This window comes from Nicotiana tabacum, chromosome 10 (assembly GCF_000715075.1).
Source record: "Nicotiana tabacum cultivar K326 chromosome 10, ASM71507v2, whole genome shotgun sequence".
Classification (NCBI taxonomy): domain Eukaryota; kingdom Viridiplantae; phylum Streptophyta; class Magnoliopsida; order Solanales; family Solanaceae; genus Nicotiana; species Nicotiana tabacum.
The window spans coordinates 143,400,037-143,420,241 of NC_134089.1; the positions used below are offsets into that span (position 1 = coordinate 143,400,037).

Here is a 20,205-nt window from a genome sequence, read left to right on the forward strand (position 1 = left end):
TCTTTTCTTCTATGTACAATGTCCCAAAGTTCTAGTAAAAATAAAAAGAAAATTTTTTAATCCATTTTTCAGTAATTTCCCAAAGAAGAACCTCAAAAGAAAATCTTTTCGAATTTTTGGAATTAATATCTTAAAGAAATTTTTTAAAGGGGTACTAAAAGAAAATTCCTTTTTTTTTGAATTTTTAGTCCTAATATACTAAAGGAAATATAAAAATTATTTTTATTTTGAGTTCTAGATATTATTTTTCTAAAAGAAAATCCACCTCAAAAGAATTTTTTTTTCATTTCTAGAATTAGTATTCTAAAGAAAACTTCTAACAGAAATATAAAACGCAAAATCTCTTTTTTTGGATTTTTAAGTTATAACACGCTTTTTCAAATACAAAATAGAAAGTACAATAACAAAAGCTCAATATTACTGTACAAAACTAGAAGGTAAAAGACGACACAAAAAGAAAAACAGACTCAAAGCATAAAAAATAAAAACAAAAATCTTCTTAAGAAACTCCTGAATAAGCGATCCTGACTGGATGGTCCTGTGGTATCTGTCATGCTCAAACTCCAGTAAGCAGATCCACACCTATATGAAAAAATTCAAACCAACACTATGTAAGACAATAATATTCTCTGCTACAAACATGCAAGACATGGTTGTGACTATTTTTCTAAAATTAATCTATGTGGCTAAAAATGCAAGATTTGGCTAAGACCCCGCGAAGCCAAGAACCTAAACTCACTAGGAAGATCGGACCCTATGTGGGTTGCCTACGTATCACGCCCCGAAAGACGAGAATCAGGTATGCGTAGTTCGGGCAGATTGGATACATGCAAGAATTAAAAAAATAACTAATTTAGAGAAAATAAATTTTTTTGTCTTTTTTTGAAAAATAATGAAACATGTAAACTATTTTTGGATTTTTTTTCCCATTCTTTTTTTTTGATTTTTGATTTTCGGAAAATGATGAAAAAGTGCAAAATCTTTTTGAATTTTTTATGTTTTTCTTTTGGTCTTTTTCTTAACAAAAATGTGACAGAAAACATAATTGTGCCCTACTTGCTTTATTTTCACACTTCACCCTCTCTTTTTTTTCCTTTTTTTCTTTTTTTCATTTGCCCTCAGCTACCATTGGTCCGTCAAATGACCTTTTTACACTTGAAAATTGCAACATGTAGCACATAGGATGCATCAGGATGGTCTTTTATTGTTTGGGCACACCTATCCTAGTCGGACCCAACCCCTATGTTGAGTCCCCAAAGTCAGATGCAAGTGATGTAAACAAACGTTCCTACTAGGGATCCGACATGAGGCTAAGTTATTCTAAGTTCAAAACCTGAGTATGTTGTTCTAGACTTGTGTACCCGAGCGGACAGCTCGAGCCGAGGGAGGCAGCGTACCAGAAATACAGAAGCTTCACTGGCTTTACAACTTGTCCGAACCTCATTCTAAAATTGGGATATGACTCTAACAGAAGAGAAGTCACACGAAGCGCACACTTCCCAGATGATTTAGAAGACTCAAAGAGAAGAAGGTTTCGCAACAATTTATATACAGTTCAACAATATCAAAGCAGTAAAAAGAAACATTTAGCACATTAGGTCCAAACATGCAAATAAAACCAGATAATAAATAAGCCAACTATAACAGATATTCTAAGCTCGAATTCTTGAACCCTGAATCAGAGATTCTGGGTTCTTGTCCCCAACAGAGTCGCCAGAGCTGTCACACCTCCTTTTTCCTACCCCAGAAAGGTATAAGGGAGTTTTTTTCCAATTTAAGTGACAATCGAAACGAGATTATTTAATTAAAAATCAGAGTCACCACTTGGGATATTTTATGGTGTCCCAAGTCACCGGTTTTGAATCCCGAATCGAGGAAAGATTGACTCTGTTTTACAGTCCGCGAATACAGAAATCCGGGTAAGGAATTCTGTTAATCCGGGAGAAGGTGTTAGGCATTTCCGGGTTCCGTGGTTCTAGCACGGTCGCTCAACTATTATTATTGGCTTAATTATCTGATTTTAAACACTTTTAAATCTATGTGCATTTTTTAACCTTTTAGTCGCTTTTAATATTTCAGGAAATTTCAAGGTTATTTAAAACACATCGTAAGCCACGCTACATGAAATGCACTCGCATTAACGACATGTTCTATTTAACCTTGTTGGAAATGAGAACCGGGTCACATGAAATGCACACCCGGATTGAGATTTATGTATCGTGACCATGCCATGGGAACCGTGCCCATAGTCACGATGATTTCTTTATTAATCGCGCCTAAAACAAACTATGATGTTCATGAATTATTTATTCCTAACTAATTTGAGATATGGAAAATATTTGTGACTCTTAAACTTATTCAATTACATACTAGCTAAGCCTATGTCAAACAGTGGTAAAGAAACAAAAGACAATTATTTTTGCTAGACAATTTCAAAATTATTAAATTGAACAGATGCACTACCACTAGCTTATACGTCTTTTGAGTTTCACTCAAATTGAAAATCTTCAACCCATTTCTGATAAAGTTCCCTCACCGAAAATTATGACAAAAATTTATTTAAAAGCTTCATGTCTCAACAAAAGCACAAGTATAATGAATATAGAATCCTCCAGCAAAGCAACATGGAAATGTATTACTTTGCTAATTATATCTACTGTATAGTGCTTGCCCCTTAATGAGAAAACTACTGGTTGATGAGATGATGAGAAATTTGATGTTTGACTATAGAATGAGTTGAATAGTTAACCCAAATGAAGACCAATTCAGTCTTAATATTCCCCAAGTGATTCAAATGGCTCCAAAATTGGTACAAAACTATCATGAAACTTGATTAATGAAGATTTTATAATACTAAATGCTTCAGGTTAATTAAAAACTCGATCCATGATTTCAACATAATGCTCATGACCACAGATTATAAAACCGAAACAGCACAAATGAGCCTAATAGTTCAATCAAGTTTCATGCTGAAAAAGATAAGAGAGACCAGTGAAGAATACATTAAGCAGACCATTAAGCTAAAACACTGAACTCCATATCTCAATCGGAATTAATCCAAACTTCACTAACTGGTAGTCAGATTCAAATAGATTTGCATTCCAATAAACTAAAAAGAATCAAGTATGTCCCGAAAACATACAAGTCACTTCTTATTTTAAACCCAATAAGACCCACTTCCATGAATATTTATCCCTCTTTTAATAAATTTATCCCAGTTCTAGATCGTTGGGTCCGTTTTAAACTAAAGCTCTTATCATACTCCTAATCAACACCACAATAGAAATAGAAAAAGAAAAGAGAAAGAACGGGCTTTCAACGTAAACATTTTCTGATTTCATATCTCTTTGTGCCCTTTTTAGTTTAGAACAAAATATTAATACAATACATCAAAGAGAAGAAGAAAGAATCTATGTCAACTTTATTTTTGATTCCCAGATACATAAAATTTCCCCACCAATAAACTACCCCAAATCATTCAATATGCAAACAAACACAAAATCAACATTTAGACAGATCTCAAGTAGAAAAGAAGAGTCCAATCATCAATAAATATAGCAAAATACAAGAGTTTTTCGAATTTACCTCTTAATTAAACAATGCAACATGAACAAATTTCTTAGCAAAGCCGAAAATAGCTGCTACAATTTGAGCTCAGTCATTTCCTTAGCAATAACAGAAGAGCAGCGACCTCAAGAACAACAACTTTTAAGCTTGCAACAGACAGTTAAAATCAACTTAACACCCAGAAAGATCAACTTCAATTTTTGAACTGTTTCTGAGTACAAAATATTTCAGATTTGAATCTCCATTCTTCTTTTAATTTCTAGTGTATGAAGACCAACATGCAAACGAAATTAAAAAAAAGGTGGATGAGAATGCAGAGAAAAGAAATGGAAAAGAGTAAGTCTGCTCTCTCTCTCTCTATTGCGTGTGTATGAGATGAGGCATAAGAATGAGGGGATTGAAGGGCGCTGGATTCAAGGGTAAGGGATCTCTTTATATGGGCTTCTAATATCCATTGAAGATGAGAAAATGGAGTAGAAGAATGGATTGGGGGTTGCGCCGTTTCTCTGAAGGAGCAGGTCCTCTCAATTTCCCTTAGGTCTTTTTTCGTGTATCGGATCTCCTCCGCTAGGTTATTAGGAATGGGGTCTTAAGTAGGGGGGATTTGGGTCGGCTCGTTATTTGACTTGGGCTGGCTTGGGCGGAACAAAATTTGGGCCACTGTATTTGTTCTTTGGGTTAGCCCAATACACCAAGACTAAATCAATTTCTTTTCCCATTTTCCTTTTCTTTAATTTTAAAATCCTAATTAAATTAATTAAAAATCCTAAATCAATCTATTTTTTAGAAATTAAAATTCGTTATTTATGCTTTAACATTAAAATGACTAATTAACTTAAAACTAAAGAAAAATACTAATTTCTAAAGACTAAAAGCTAAATATGTAAAAAATAACTATTTTTGTGATTTATTTTGCTTAATAAAATTAATTCCTATATGCAAACTGAGCCTAAGATGACATGAAATTAAAACGTGACATTTGTTTATGATTTTAAAATATTAAAAATGCATGAACTGCAACTAAATAAAGAAAAAATCCTAAAAATCAATTAAAATTATTTTTGGTATATTTTTAGGAGTTATTTTCATGTAGGGCAAAAGTTGGGTGCTCACACCGGCGACCTTCTGAGACAACTCCACGTCGCTCATCGCCCTAAGTACCTCGTTCTCAGGGGCAACACATAGAGGAGCTAGAGCAGACGCCACTTACTCGCAGTTCAGCAGCAAGTTGTAGTCCCCCGGAACGACTATGTGACGATCAGATCCTTCCGTTCTGATCTCCACATGAGTATGGCGACCCACAAACTCATTGACATCCTTTGGGTCGACATCTGAGCCTGAGCCGTCACCCTCAACACGGAAACCTCCAACATTGGATGATGTACCGCCCTCAGCTGAGCGCACCGAGCCGACTCCTGGGTAAGCTCCTTCCACTTGGGGAGACCTCCCCGACAAGATGGCATCAGCCATAAAAGTGGGCATAGTGCCGTCTATGATGTCCCGCTTCTGTCAGCATCCACGCCCACGCCCTTCCCAAGCTCTATCCTTCTTCTTTTTCTCGATAACGGTTCGTCCCCGTTAGAGGACTCGTCCAAAAGATGTGAAGCCGGCACTGAAGAAGCCTCCTCCCTCACGACCACGACTCGAGAGGGACCTTCTAATTGAATAGGTTGAGGATGGACCTCTTGAACAGACTCACTCAAAACAAATTGCGCATCTGCGACAACAACGGCCTATCAAAATGCAGGGACTGGCGCCCTCCGCCTGGAAGCTCCACGACCTGTCGTCATGAAAGGTCATATTAATAAACAAGGTCATACAGTCAACGAAGTGGTAAGGAAAGTATTTACCAGAAGAGACTCTAGGGCCGTAACGCTTCACGAAGATGGACCAATCACGAGTCTGTGCTGCATGAGGCAACAGATAGTCCACCCAACCCTTGATATCCACAATAAGACGAGGCGGACGTCCCAGAGCTGCGAATAGGAAACAAACAAACTTTAAAATGAATACAGATTAAGGAATAATAAAGCGAGCGGTGACACTCATGAGTCTCATTACATCGCTCCGGGAACCTGGCGGAATCAGAAACAACATGTTCGGTTTTGACGTAGAAGTACTTGTGCAAAAACTTGCGGCTTGCCCGGTCATTTGTTCCGACCACCAGCCCTTTCGTGCCACGAAGCCTCAAATGCACCATGGTACCCCTGTGGAAGCCGGGCGTGAACAAGTGCAAAAGGTGGTGGACAGAAACGTTACACTCCGCCAACTCTGCATACTTGGTCAGCAGCAGAAGTACCTTGAACGTATAGGGCGACAGTTGTGCTGGACAAACTTGGTAGAACCTACAGAATTCTTCCGCTAAGGGGAAGAGAGGAAGAGTATAACTGATCATAAAGGGTACTCATAGAAAGTGCAGTACCCAGGTCTGTGGACATCCACGTAATCCCTCCCTGCCAAAACCATTTCTATATAAGCGGGAATGCCATATTTTATACGAAGAGCATCAATATGAACTTGCTCTGTCTCAGAAAATACGGGGTCCATAGTAGAAGGGGGATCTTTGAGTAATTTACTTCGGGATAAGGGATGCCTCTGTAGTAACTCCTCCACCGTAGGAAAGTTGTCACCCTCTTCTACCACTGTATCTTCGCCACCAGAAGGGGGCACCATGGATAACGGGGTGGATTCAGGAACCTCTTCACGAGAACGACGAGACCTCGACATAATATCGTTTAAAGGAATGTTAACACAAAAGGAAGAAGGAAGAAGAAGCTTCGAACGAAGAACGTAAGAAGAAACAGAAGGATATGAGAGCAAATTAGGAAGAGTGAAAGAAGTTATCAAGAGTGAAATGGCCAAAGTTTTTAGAAAAATCAAACCCTTCACCTATTTATAGGGTTGGGTGGCGCCAGAATCGAGGCGGAAGGTCACAAAGCAGCGCAAGAATCGCAGCATCAACCCGTCAATTCCTGCCTCGAAAACCTACGTGATGATGACAAACGTAAAGCTGACATCATTTCCTGGTAAAGTGTATCACTCGATGTCTTGCCGAACTGCTGACCGTCCCTCGTTGGCCACGTCGTAACGTTTCAACGGATCAAATTTCTCCATAAGAACGCATGAAGTCCGCTCATCGAGGACGTACCCGATTGCAACCCCCACAAGAGGAGGGACTAACTGTATGGGTCCAAATTTGACCAACCACGACCAATGACAAGTACGACAAACGACAGGGTCTCTTTGAGTTGGCATCCCGAGGGAGACGACCTTAAGGCAAAGAAGAAATTGTACGACCCTTGTAATAGTGTAAGCCCATTAGGGGACATTAGGAATATTCCTTGTATTTTGTCTTTTACAATTTAGAAGAGTTTCTCTCTTAGTATAAAAGGGGAACAATAACCTTGTAACAGGGGGAGGGGTATTTTGAGAGAGATTATGATTCTTGTGTGAAAAGAAACTTAAGGACCGTCTTCTCTTTATCTGTTATTCATTCTAGAAGTTATTATATTCAGCTAAGATTTACCTCTTCATCTTTGATTGATTTGTTCAAAAAGATTTTAATATCTTTTGAGTCAAACACCAGTAAGACCTTCAAAGGAAGCTAGCGAAGACTTAAGGAATTTCAAGAATAGGCGGTAAGCATGACTGCATGGTATGCTCCTTATATAGAATATTGAGTTGGCTCTTCGGCTTGGTGAAAAAGAAATTCCTTAAAAGAAAAGACAATTCCTAGTTTACTTGAAAGTCTTTTATGGTAAAAGGAAAAAAAGAAAATATGAAAGGCCTCTCCTTTGGAATATGGTACGATTCTTTTTTGAATTGGCAAGCCATTCTACATGGAATGAATTAATGCCATAAAAGAAGTAAAAGAGGGTCTCATATAGGATTTGTGACGACCAAAAGGCTTAGGGAAAGCTCCAATTCCTATTTTTCAAAATGCAAGGATACTTAAGGAAATCTCCAACTCCTCTTCAAAATAGGAATAAGCTTCATTGTAAGAACAATTTGGGCAAATTATGGAAAGTTTTTGCATTAATCCAAAAGAAGCAATTAATGTTTCCTCTGAGCTCATTTGTAATTAAAGTCATTATCTACGTATAATGAGCTTATACTTAGCCATCAAATTGGTTTGTCGCCCGGAGACAATCAGCTTGTTAAAAAAAAAGGATTCCAAATAAGGAACATTTGGTACATTAATGGGTAATTAAGATGAACCATTCGAGGAGTAATTCTTCTACTAGGTTCTTGCATGCCGTGAAAAAGTCATTAACTTATCTTCGAAATTAAAAAAAGAAAAGAAAAAGGCAAAGCTATATCGTCCATTCTATTTGGATTAAGACTTTCTTCATTATGCCAGGTCACACTTAACAATGTTCGTTGGCTCCACAACGGTTACTTCAAATCATGTCTTCAAGTTACGATAAGCCTACACCTCGACAAGCTTTGAAGCAGGGGGCATTTGTAGACAATTAAAATTTTATTAAATTTGAATCCACAAGTAATTTGGATTTTATCATATAGTAAATACATATTAGTCCAAATGATACTATGGGCTAGTATAATCAGGTTGATTATTTAAATCTAAAATAAATTGATTTAAATAAAAGTCCAATGTATTATTGGACTAGCCCGTCAGTTGGTCTTCTATCAAATGGACTGGTCCATAAGCCTCAAGCCCAATGATCCACTAGGGATTTCTTGGAGAATACTTCACCCCACACCTATATAAAGGGGTCAAGGGGGAAGGCTAAGACACAAGCAAGTAAGTAGAAGGAAAGGCTAAAAAAGCTCTAAAAGAGTAGCATCAAGGTCTCCATAAATATCTGCAATCATCGTCTGTGGTCAAATTCCAAAGGCGAACTCAAATCATAGGCAGACAGACAACTTCAAATCTTCCGTTCGTAATAACCCAACACCAAATCCTGGTTCGTGACGCCTTTCAAATAGTTTGTGACTACAAATCTAAAATCCGTCAAGTTCAAGATCAAGCTCTCAAGCTCTTGAACCATCGTCCGTGAGGAGAAGAATCAGAGGACTACATCTCTTTAGATTTAGAGATATTTTAGAGATTGTAACCCCATCACTTGAAATTGAATATAATAACTATCGCTATATTTCTTGTCTTGCTTATTATTTTTCAGGAACAAAATTTAGTTGTTACAATAAGTAAATAAATAATCTTAAAAATTAATTATTAAAGACAATAATTAAATATTTTTATTTTATTTAAGTACAATATAAAAATAAAATTAAAAAGTACTTTACTTCTTTTAAGATGATTTAAATATATTAAAAAATTATTCAATAAATAAAATATTTGCTTTTCAAGTCACTATATATATTAGAAAGTTATCCTAAAAATAAGAAAAAATACTTATACATTAATTCCTAAGTATTAGGTCCCAATAGTAAGGTTGTTTTGATATATACTATATTTTGTTAAGGGTATTTTTGGTAAGAAAAAAAGTCAAAATTGCTTCTGCGTCTGCTTCTAGGGAGAAACTACTTTTTCTGTTTTTCAAAAACTGCTTCTGCTTCTTCTCAAAAAGTATTTTTGGCCAAATACTATAAGTTGGGAGAGAAAAGTACTTTTGGCCTTTGGAGAACTTTGGCCAAACCTGCTATAAATTTCATGTAGTTGCAATTATAAGAATTTACATTTCAATTTTTTTTCTTTTTTGTCCAGTCCAGTTTGCGCTCAACTAATTCTACGGGATAGCTGCTACATCCCACCAGCAACAAGTATTAGATAACTCTATCCATCAAGACTTGAACAGATGAGAAGAAATTACGTAGTATTTTTATCTCCATTGGATTTGAACATGCAACTTTATGTTCTCAATTCACTTTATTGATCACTAGACCACACTATTGGGTGCATATTTCAATTTTGAAATTCACGAAAAAAACGTATTCCGACGCTTAATATCATAATGATTAATGATTATATAATTTTGGAGATTGGCGCAACCAATGATTTACAATTTCATCTTGCACCATTTTTGGTGCAAGATTTCTCAATTGAAGTTATTTATCTTATGTAGCTAGAATGACCCTCAAAAATTCGGATCTTCTATCTTCTATTCTTTAAAAGAAAAGGAACGAAAACAAAAAAATAAGTATCATACCAGCATTCCTCTTAATGTAATTGTTTAAGAAAATTGAGAAAGCAAGGTATGCTCATACAAAGATTTGTTGGTAGTGAGTTGCTTAATAATTTTATGGAATGATCCAAAAAGCCCCTTAATTTTGTATTTTCACTATCTTAATCCTCAAAATTCCACATTAAACATGAAGGGTTTTTAAAGTTTGTAGTTTTTGGGTCACTTTTGGTCTTAAACAAAAAAATTAAATGGTGGGGGTAACCACATGCGGTTCGTGTCAAAACAGAACAAACATTTCCATCTTTTTTTCTGCCATGTAGTCCGACTCTACAGCAACAACAACAAACCCAGTATACTTCTACAAGTAGGATCTAGGGACCATGTAGTCCGGCTTTCTTTCCCAAAAGAAAAAAAAGAAAAAGATATACCTCAAGAGAGGAATGGTTTAGCTCAGTTATTACCTACTAGTGTTATTGTATATCTAGTAATGAAGAGAGAATGGAGTCTTAATGGGGAAAGTACACAATAACTTGTTAAGTTTACAAGGCCTGTCTCCTGATCAAACTCAAATCTCAGCCTTGCAAGTTCAGTTGATCAGTATAACAATATTGTCAAGATAGGGCTAAATGCTACCATAATGGTGAGCCAATCATAAGAGTGATTCAATAACTCTAAATCTTTAATATTCTTTTATTTATTACTTATGTCTACCGCGCAGGTTGAAGATAGAGATAATGTCTGCATATACACTATCCTCCTAAACTCCAGTTGTGGGAATATGATGGGTTTGTTATTGTTATATGTCTTATAATGTCTACCATGTAGGCAGGAAATCCTTACTCTAAAAACTAAAAGAAGTCTAATGAAAAAATGCATATGAATTATTTCGAAGAAAGCAGTCATAATCTTGGATAGAGTCATGTGATATTTTAGTAGGTAAATTAAAACCTCGATTGTGAAAGGATCGTCATATGCTGTGGAGATAAATTGTTATGAGGTATACTTTGAGGCCAGGGGTTCATTTACTTGACTAGTACTGACGAGATATTGACTCGACTCGCTGCCCATTCACCAAGAATGTACCACTTGAATTTATGTCCCGCAATTCAACTGTTCCATGAGGAGTCACATTTATCACAACGAAAGGGCCTGCCCAACGGGACTTTAGCTTTCTAGGAAAAAGCTTTAGCCTTGAATTAAACAAGAGAACTTCTTAACCTGGCTCAAACTTACGATGTTGGATGTGCTTGTCATGCCACCTCTTGGTCTTTTCTTTATATAACTTGGCATTTTCATAAACATGCAACCGAAACTCATCAAGTTCATTGAGTTGTAGCACCAATTTCTTCCATGTACCAATCAAATTATTATATTATATTTTAGATATGATCACGAAGTTCGTGCACATTGTCCTTTCCATGACGCGCTAGAGAAAGTTTGGTTTCTAGGAGTGCTGTGTTGCAGGAATGGCCTTTTTTTAGAAGGTATGTGAGGTGGTTTCTGTCATCCATGGAATGGATCTAATTACACTGGCTTGCTGTTGTTGTTTTTTCAACATTACTACACTTATCTGACATGAGATAAAGGATAATTTCATCCTTATATAAATATAAGACAGACGTATAGATTTTCATACCAGCGTGTATGAGTTTTGTTCTTTCTGAGTTTTAATGTGAAGTACAAATAGTGATATAGACATAAAAGTCTCCTACATATCTTTACATTGGAATTTACATATAAATGCAGACGCAAAATGTGACTTCCCCTGCATGTGAATTTCAGACATCTCAATAATAATGAGTCTTTCATGGCTAAGTAGGTGTCAGTTGGAGAGAAAGAACGTGTTAAGCAGCCTATCCCAGTATTCAGCCAATATACCGCCAATTCTTGCATCTGTCTGTTCATCCCATGGGAATGGTTTTGTTCGTTGGGTTGCTGCTACAAGTTCATCCATTGAAATCTCCATTTTTGATCTGCCCAGTGGAGCTGGTTTTTCATATTCTGGACAGTAATCCTGTAAAAGACAGCAATCAAAAGAATTAGAAACTCAAACTTTTCTAAAACACCAACTCCCACCCCTCATACCAATTTACTCAGAAAAAACTTAGTTAGAAGGCTACTTACCAGATCGGCATGCATTTTCTTGACAAATGTTTTAAAGGTATTGAAGTTCCTTTTTTGGAGGAGTTTTTCTGATAATCGAAGGTAAGTCAGCCCGGCCATCTTTAGTTTTGGTGGACCACTTTTGTTGATACCATTTGGCCTAGCATTGAGAAGGATTTGGTTGTAGGCATAGCCGTCATATCTTGAAAGTGCATTCTCACCTGCTACATCAATGTTCTCTTTCCAGCCAACACTCAAAACCTGTACATAATCAGGTAAAGCGTAAAGGTTAAGTCTTAGTTTGTCCAAGATCTACACTGGACAGAAAATTGGCAAACAAGGACGTTCGGCTCTCTTTCTAATCTAACCTGTTGAACTAGCTCTTGAGGGCCAGACTTCGCATAAGCTGGCTGTTCTGAATTCCTCATCTCAAGACAAGTGAAATTCAAGGTACCATGGTGCCTTGACAACATCCTCGCTATCGGTCGATACCCTTCTCGATTGTCCAAATTATAATATCCTGATGTTAGCTCTGCAGCATGGCTGGCATCTTTGTACCACCAGTGAATTCCAGCAACCTGCATGAGCAAAATCGACAGAAGGGAAAATTCTCTTAGCTTGTGCTGTCAAAAGAGGTCAGTAATGTCACGATCAAAGAATTTTTTGATGGATTAAGACTTGCTTTAGCTGATAGCTTCACTTTGCATCCCAGGAAAGCCTTGTTTGCTTCATCAAGGATCTGATCTCCATGAAGCAGTAGCTTGCTAGAGTACCAAGTCAAGAAGAACTTCCCTTTCTCTGTAAGGTACGTTCCGTTTGGTCCAAAGAATCCTGTTTTGACAGGTATATCATTATATGTTCCTGCATCATCAGGAAGATCCCACTGCCGGTAGCCTGCCTTTGTCACTGCCTCCTTGAAATCTGTTCTCATATGCTTGTCGTAGCACTGCAACATTTGATTATGAAAATGAATAAAGAACTAAGAATCTTGAGTCACGAAGTGGTTGATTAAGTAGCATAAGGATTTCCTATAGCAGCTTGAACCAAGTCTAACCTGAAATTCTCCAATGCCAGGGAATTTCCATCCCTGAGACTGAGTATATGCGGGATATCTTAGCTCACCAGCAGGGCCAAGTCCTACCTCAATGTCTACTATGCTTCCAGCTTCCAAGAAATCAGACATGTTCTCTCTGAAGCTCCTCATGTAGTCACTGTACATCTAAATGCATCAGAAATTTTAAGAAGAGTCTAATCACAAAGACAATACATGTCTGTTGGGATCCGAGGGCAAGAATTGGATTGATCCTCCTGAGAAGTACCTGGACAGCAGTCCGACTTTCAAACAGAGGTTGGTTATCAACAGCAAGTGAGAGGCATTCTTTATTCCTGGTACCAGCCCGATTAGTATAGAAAATATCTGGGTTGTTTTCTCCGATTGTGAGTACCCATTTTGGTATAGGTATGTAAACATCATCGCCAATATTGCCACCACATTGGTGGAACGACATAATAGCTTGAATTTTGAGGCCAGTCTTTTGAACAAGTTGGAACAAGTTCCTGTAGGCAGACCAATCATATTGCCTGGGGCCATTGGCCTCTACGATTCCCCACCAGACATCCACCATGATCCCATCAACTCCGGCTGCTCTCAGCTCCTTGAACTGCTTCTCACACTTATCTTGGTTCCGAAAAACATTGTCTAGTGAAATAACATCTAACTGTTCATCACCAGCGGAAAAGAAGAAAATTGAAAATGTTAAAACTAGCATTTGCCATCAATGTAGTTTCAAGCCCAATGACAAGGTCTATGACTTACTGGAAGCATTACATAAACAGGCACATAGTTGGCTAAAGGGACACTGCTAGATGTTGCACCCGTTGCCTGCATAACAAAAGGAACCAACAGTAGTTTTTCAGTTGAATTCTTGGGAAAAGACAAGTAGAGGATGCAGCTTGGTATTCTATCTCCATTCCATTTTCCAACTTCATGCATATTTGTTTCTCTTAACCTAGTCGTAGTATATAGCGATGAGTATTCCTGCCTAATGAACTTAATCGGGAACATGGTCAGTCACGATTCATATAGCCGATCTAAGCTTATTGTTTGGACTGAGGCGTAATAGTTGTTGTATCCACTTTTTCTCTCTCTACCTCATTAGATATCTTTCAGAAGTTGCACAATCTTAGACTAGCAGAAGATCTAGCCTAGTCGAAAATCGAAATATCTAATTGCTCACTATGGATTTCAAGGAATTGCAATCATTCAGGATTTACTTCTGGTAAAGATTAGATAAGAAAAGTATAACTGCAGACTCCATGACAATGACAGAAACAGAAATTTATAATTGGACTGACTTTAACCAGCTGAGCCACCATTCAAGGAAAGCGTGTTACTATTGATAAAATGTCTCCCAAATTAACAAAAACTGCTACTGTATCTGCCATGCAAGAGTATCATTGTCTTATAAAACTACCAGAGTCACATATTATAATACAGGTAGACAGACTCCATGGCGGAGCCACTAGACTGAAGGGTCGTCACTGGAACACTCTTCACCGAAAAAAAAAGTAATGTGTTCAATATATATATAAAATCTTAAATACCTTCAGCGAAAATCTTGATTTCACCATTGGACAGACTACTAAAAAAAAAGCAGCCCGGTACACGAAGCATCCCGCTTTTATGCAGGGTTCGAGAAAAGGCCGCACTCTAAGAGGGTGTGATGTAGGCAGCCTACCCTGATACAAGCACCAATGACTCGAACCTGTGACCTATAGGTCAGAGACCAGGGGCAAATCTATGTTGGCCCAAGGGTGGTCAACTGAACACCAATTATCTACTTATAATATGAAATATTACTTGTTATTGATTAAAAAAAATAAACTTTAAACACTCTTGCATAGCCCACCGAAAACAACTTTAACGTTAAGGCTCCCTTCCCTTGGCCACTGGACAGACTACTAGTGCCAAAAAATCATTCAAAGTGCAGTATCACCTCTACTAGACAAAATACTCCAAATTGGAGCTACTCACATTCCTTAATTAAAGGAGGAAAGCACAGAGAGATTTTTTTTTTTTTTTTTTTTACCTTGGTTGCTTCTGGAGCTATGGCTTGAGCAATTCCAGTCTTTCGACGATTAGTAAATGTCAGATTTTGTTGAAGAAGTTGTTTTCTAGCCAGCTTGAATTTCTTAAACATGACAAGGGACAGTTCTTGGTGTGAAAATCCCATTACCTCCGGCATAACACCTAATTTTGAAGGTCCAATGCTTGCCATGTTGATATTCATCTAATATCAACTAATTTCATCCTCTTTCTGGCTAAACAAAAATTAATTTATAGCATTGTCAAAAAGAAACGTTAAAAATATCTAGAGTAAAGATATTCATCAAATCCTTTAAGAAATTTAGAAATTTTTGTGGCGTGCAATGATTTTTCATATGTGGATCCTAAAATTTGATTTTGGAGAAATGGAATTTTCTAGATAATATCACTAGTACTTATAGTCGAAGACAAGAATATCGAAAACGAACCAACGGTAGTCGCGTAGAGTTTCATGTACGTATATCTCTTGCATCAAATCATGTTCTCTTAGCTTTCTGTCGTTTTCCTTGTGAACTTTTTTCAGCTTTTGCACCAATCACGTTCACATGAATGCAAGTGAACGAGTGGGAGCGCTTTATTGAAAATCAATAAATTTCTAATAAATTGTTTACCTGAAAAAGAAAATATCGTAAGTAGATTTTTGTAATAAACTGAATCTCGATACGTGTCAAGAATATTAGAAGATTACAAAAAAAAGTTGAGTCCGAGGTTAGTCGAGAGTTATTTAGTATGGATATTATTTGTATTGTAATTGTTAGTACCGATCAACATAGAAGACCTCTCGAAAAGAATCGGTCAATTCCGATTCTTTGGTATAAATCATCGAGCAGTTACAAATTCTTAGCATAAAATGTGAGAAAAACACAACTAATGGGAATAACGGGCGAACTATTAGGAAAATGATTACAGATAGCTTTACTGTTTAAATCCCTTCTTCCATCACATTATAGCCCATCTAACAAATTCATTCTCCCATTCTCTAACTACGTCCCTGTATTTCTCACGGATCAAGTAGATCAGGACACGAGAAAGGAGATCTTGATCAATAAGAATCTTTTGTCCCTTTGCTTTACATTTGATTTCCTTATTCATTGTGTTTATTATTTTTTGCCATTTATATTTGAGAAAGTATATCAAATCAATTGTTTGACTCGACCTATAAAACTAATGTTAGGTTAAATCGTTTCCAACTTCGCCCTGCCTTGGGCCTTGTTGTGCTCCATTAGACCATTGCCTGTCTTTTAACGACACATGCCAACGTTATCAGCAAAACCAGCATAGAAGCAATAAATGCACATGTACTCAATTGACTCAAACTCAAGCTATACATACAACTCTGCATCAAATACACTGAAAAAATTCAAAGTATTATGCCAATACATGTATATTTAAGGGGTTAGTTGCACTCAGGGGTGACAAACGAGCAGGTCGGATCGAATATAAGCACGTTGAAAACGAGTAATGCGAAAAACGGATAAATTATCTAACCCGACCCATATTTAATACGGATAAAAACGGGTTAACCGACAGATAATATAGATATCCATATTATCCATAACTCCTTCAATATGATCACTTTTTAAAAAATTACTAGTCTCCCAAACTTGATGAACCTCCAATTTGAGGCTAGAGGTGGCAAGCGGGCGGGTCGAAAACGAGTAATGTTGTATATGGTTAAAACCGGGCCTACCCGATTTTATTATTTGATCGAGACTACAGAGTTGCATCGAGGGTCAGCGTTGTGGTGGATCAGATCGAAACACGAGGACAAGGTACCGAGTTCGAGAATCGAGGTGCCTGTCGAGATCGAGGCTGATAGCGATTGAGACCAAACAGGGCAGACTTCGAGTACAGCGCAATAACAGAAAAGCGAGATATCCGTGACTGGTCGAAGATCGTGGCGGAAATCTCGGAACGGATCAAATTAAAGGCGGTTGTTTAGGCTAATCATAGGATTTACTTCCGTAATTAGAATTGTACCATAGATAGAATTCCTCTACTTTATAAAGAGGGTCCTAATTATTTTGTTAGAACCTTACACTCTGAGATATCAAAGTGTTTACCTTGAAAATGGTATTAACATTATATTTGATTTTGTGGGTCTAAAAATATGTAATTTATTTCAATACTAGTTGTTAGGCAATAAATGCTAAGTGTAAGTAAAGAGAATAAGATATGCAAACCAATATTGTCGCAAGACTGGGCCTCGAGCTGGCTGGAACAGGGGGGCCTCGAGGTCTAGTTAGGGCAGTTCGCAATGAACATGAAGAAATAATGATATCGAAGACCTCGAAGATAGCCTTTTGCGGTTAATAATGAGAAATAAATGAAGAACAATAAGTGAACAATAAATGAACAAGCAATAGATCTGTAGAGTAATTGTTGAGCATGTTTAGGCAAGAAAAAAGATAATGTTCTATTGTATTCCATCTTCCTCCGTTACAAAATGACAAGGGTCCCCTTTATATAAGAGAGGGGAATCCCAACATATTACATGTCTAATAATGACGAGGAAATGCTATTGGTACAGCTATATAATGGCCTAGAACTGATTTGTACTATTTCTCGCAGACTCTGTCAGTTCTAATCACGTGCCCTCGGGAATTTCCCGCCTTTCCATGACGATCGTCGATTTTCATGCTGCCTCGAGGTACGCTGTGATGAGTCTTCGATATACCCTCTCGAGGCGAGTGCTTTGGGGACGAGTCTTAGATTATGCTTCGAGCCCATCGAGATCGGGCTTGAAACACCATAGAAGCCTTAAATCGGCCTTCCCTGATTTTGATCGTATACACAAAGCAATATAACGACTTTCTCTTTAGCTCATATTCATGTTCATCAGCTTGTTATATTTTAACTGTTCTTGCACAAACTAGCTCGAGGGTATTCAAGCTCGAGGGTTGAATTCTGTTCAAACACCGCTTTGCTTTATATTATTATTAATTTTTATTATTACTCTTTGCATTTATCAATTGGTATTAGGTGAAATCACATATCCATAAACCAATATAAGTTTAGTTGTTATCCAATTTTAAACAGTTTGGCGCCCACCGTGGGGCTAAGGATAATAGTGATTGCCTGGTATTAATTCTTGTAACACACACTACTTTATGCTTGTTCTTGTGCGTGTCTTTGATTTCAGGATTAACATGTCCAACTCGCAAGCAGTACCCACTCATACCGATAACGACCTCGGTTTTCATGGAGAAAATGATAATGTAGCCGCCCTAGGGATCGAAGTGCCTTAGGCTGATCACAAGGGAGTACGGATCGCAAACCCCATCGATGTCAGTTCGCATGTCACCCTAAAGCAAATCTGGGCGTCGACCATAGAAACAGTGTCCGTAGAGATGCCTGCGCAGCCAATCAGAATGCACATGGCGGTGAAAAAGGCAAAATTAGTCTTTGAATGATATTCAAAATGTTGCAGACTCAACAAGCTGCGATAGCGCAACTCCAAAATCAGAATCGAGCGCCAAGCAGAATTGAGCTCGAAATATCACAAGAAGTTGTTCATAGAATCAAACCTGTACCGGAGAAATCAAACGCCAATGAATTGGGGACTGACCCCTCCATTTTGAAGATGCCCGAGGAGCTCACTAAATGGAACGAAACATATGAAAAGAAAATCGAGGCTAATCACAAAAACGTAGAAACATACAACTCACATGTTGACCAAGTACCAGGGAAACCCCGGTTCTAAAGTGTTTGGATTCGAAGAAGTTCATGTAGAAGCATTTCCCTCCAAGTGCAGATTCGAAGCCCATTCTTAAGAAATTCTGTATGCCAAAACTCCCCAAATACAATGGGACCACCGACCCTAACGAGCATGTCACTTCTTACATATGCGCAATAAAGGGGAATGACTTAGAAGATGATGAGATTGAATCCGTTCTATTGAGGAAATTTGGAGAAACGTTATCAAAGGGTGCCATGATATGGTATCATAACTTACCACCCAACTCTATTGATTCATTTGCTATGCTCGTAGATTCTTTTGTGAAAGCCCACACCAGAGCCATTGAAGTTGCAACAAGGAAATCAAACTCAAGGTAAGACAGAAGGATAACGAGATGCTCAGGGAATTCGTATCTCGGTTCCAAACGGAGAGAGTGGATTTGCCTCCAGTCACCAACGACTGGGATGTTCAATCTTTTACACAAGGTCTCAACGCTCAGAGCTCCATAGCCTCACAACAGTTGAAGCAAAATTTGATCGAATATTTAGCTGTCACTTGGGCTGATGTACACAATCGATATCTGTCGAAGATTAGGGTCGAAGATGATCAATTGGGAACTGCAATTGGTTCTATTTATTCCAACAGGCTCATGGACAGGGACGTCGATCGGGAACCACGATCAAATAAAGATAGATACCAGCCATACAGTGGATAGCAGAGAAATAACGGGCCTGGACGCAACCCCATATGGAATGATAGAAGGAATGATCGAGGACAGAGTTCCCTGGGGCTTATGAGAAAAAGTGGTTTCGATAGGGATGTCGGGTCCAAAGAGGTACCTCGAATGTCAGAATACAACTTCAGCATCGATACATCAGGTATTGTATCAGCCATTGGTCGGATTAAGGATACTAGATGGCTCAGACCCTTACAGATCGATCCAACTAAAAGGAACCTTAATCAAATGTGCAAATACCATGGTACCCATGATCATAGAACTGAAGAGTGTAGACAGTTTGAGAGAGGAGGTAACCCATCTATTCAACGAGGGTCACCTTCGAGAATTCTTAAGTGATCGGGCCAAGAACCACTTCAAAATTAGAGATTCGAACAGGCAGAACGAAATGAAGGGCCACAACACGTAATTCACATGATCGTTGGTGGGATCGATATCCTTCAAGGACCGGTATTCAAATGCACCAAACTGACAATCACGAGGAGGATCGAACTCGGGACTACTTACCAGAAGAAACCTTGTCTTTCAACGATGAGGACGAAGAAGGGATCGAACAACCTCACAATGATGCACTGGTAATATCTATCCTTATAAATAAAATTCAAGTTAAACGTGTGTTGATTGATCTAGGTAACTCGGCAAATATTATTTGATCAAGGGTCGTAGAGCAACTTGGCCTCCAAGATCAAATCGTGCCCGCAGCTCGGGTACTTAACAACTTCAACATGGCCAGTGAAACCACCAAATGGGAAATCATTCTATAAGTAAATGTGGTCGGGACTATCCACGAAACAAATTTCCATGTGATCGAAGGCGACATGAGGTACAACGCGCTGCTCGGAAGGCCTTGGATTCATAATATGAGAGCAATGCCCTCAACGCTTCACCAAGTCTTGAAATTCCCAAC

General features: G+C 37.9%; 1 protein-coding gene and 1 long non-coding RNA gene across 2 annotated transcripts; both read right to left on the reverse strand.

The window, feature by feature from the left end:
- Positions 1-330: 330 nt before the first annotated feature.
- LOC142164782 (uncharacterized) lies at positions 331-4,140 on the reverse strand. The gene is made up of 2 exons (XR_012695807.1): positions 3,586-4,140; positions 331-582 (listed from the first exon to the last, which is right to left on the reverse strand). It is a non-coding gene; the product is annotated as an uncharacterized LOC142164782 (long non-coding RNA).
- Positions 4,141-11,281: 7,141 nt separating this feature from the next.
- Positions 11,282-15,301, reverse strand: LOC107802870 (beta-amylase). Its single transcript, XM_016626447.2, has 8 exons — positions 14,867-15,301; positions 13,594-13,659; positions 13,097-13,495; positions 12,832-12,996; positions 12,460-12,723; positions 12,146-12,355; positions 11,799-12,038; positions 11,282-11,688 (listed from the first exon to the last, which is right to left on the reverse strand). The coding sequence occupies exons 1-8, from the start codon at positions 15,065-15,067 to the stop codon at positions 11,497-11,499; spliced, it is 1,737 nt and encodes a 578-aa protein (XP_016481933.1). The 5' UTR covers positions 15,068-15,301; the 3' UTR covers positions 11,282-11,496.
- Between the last annotated feature and the right edge of the window lie 4,904 nt (positions 15,302-20,205).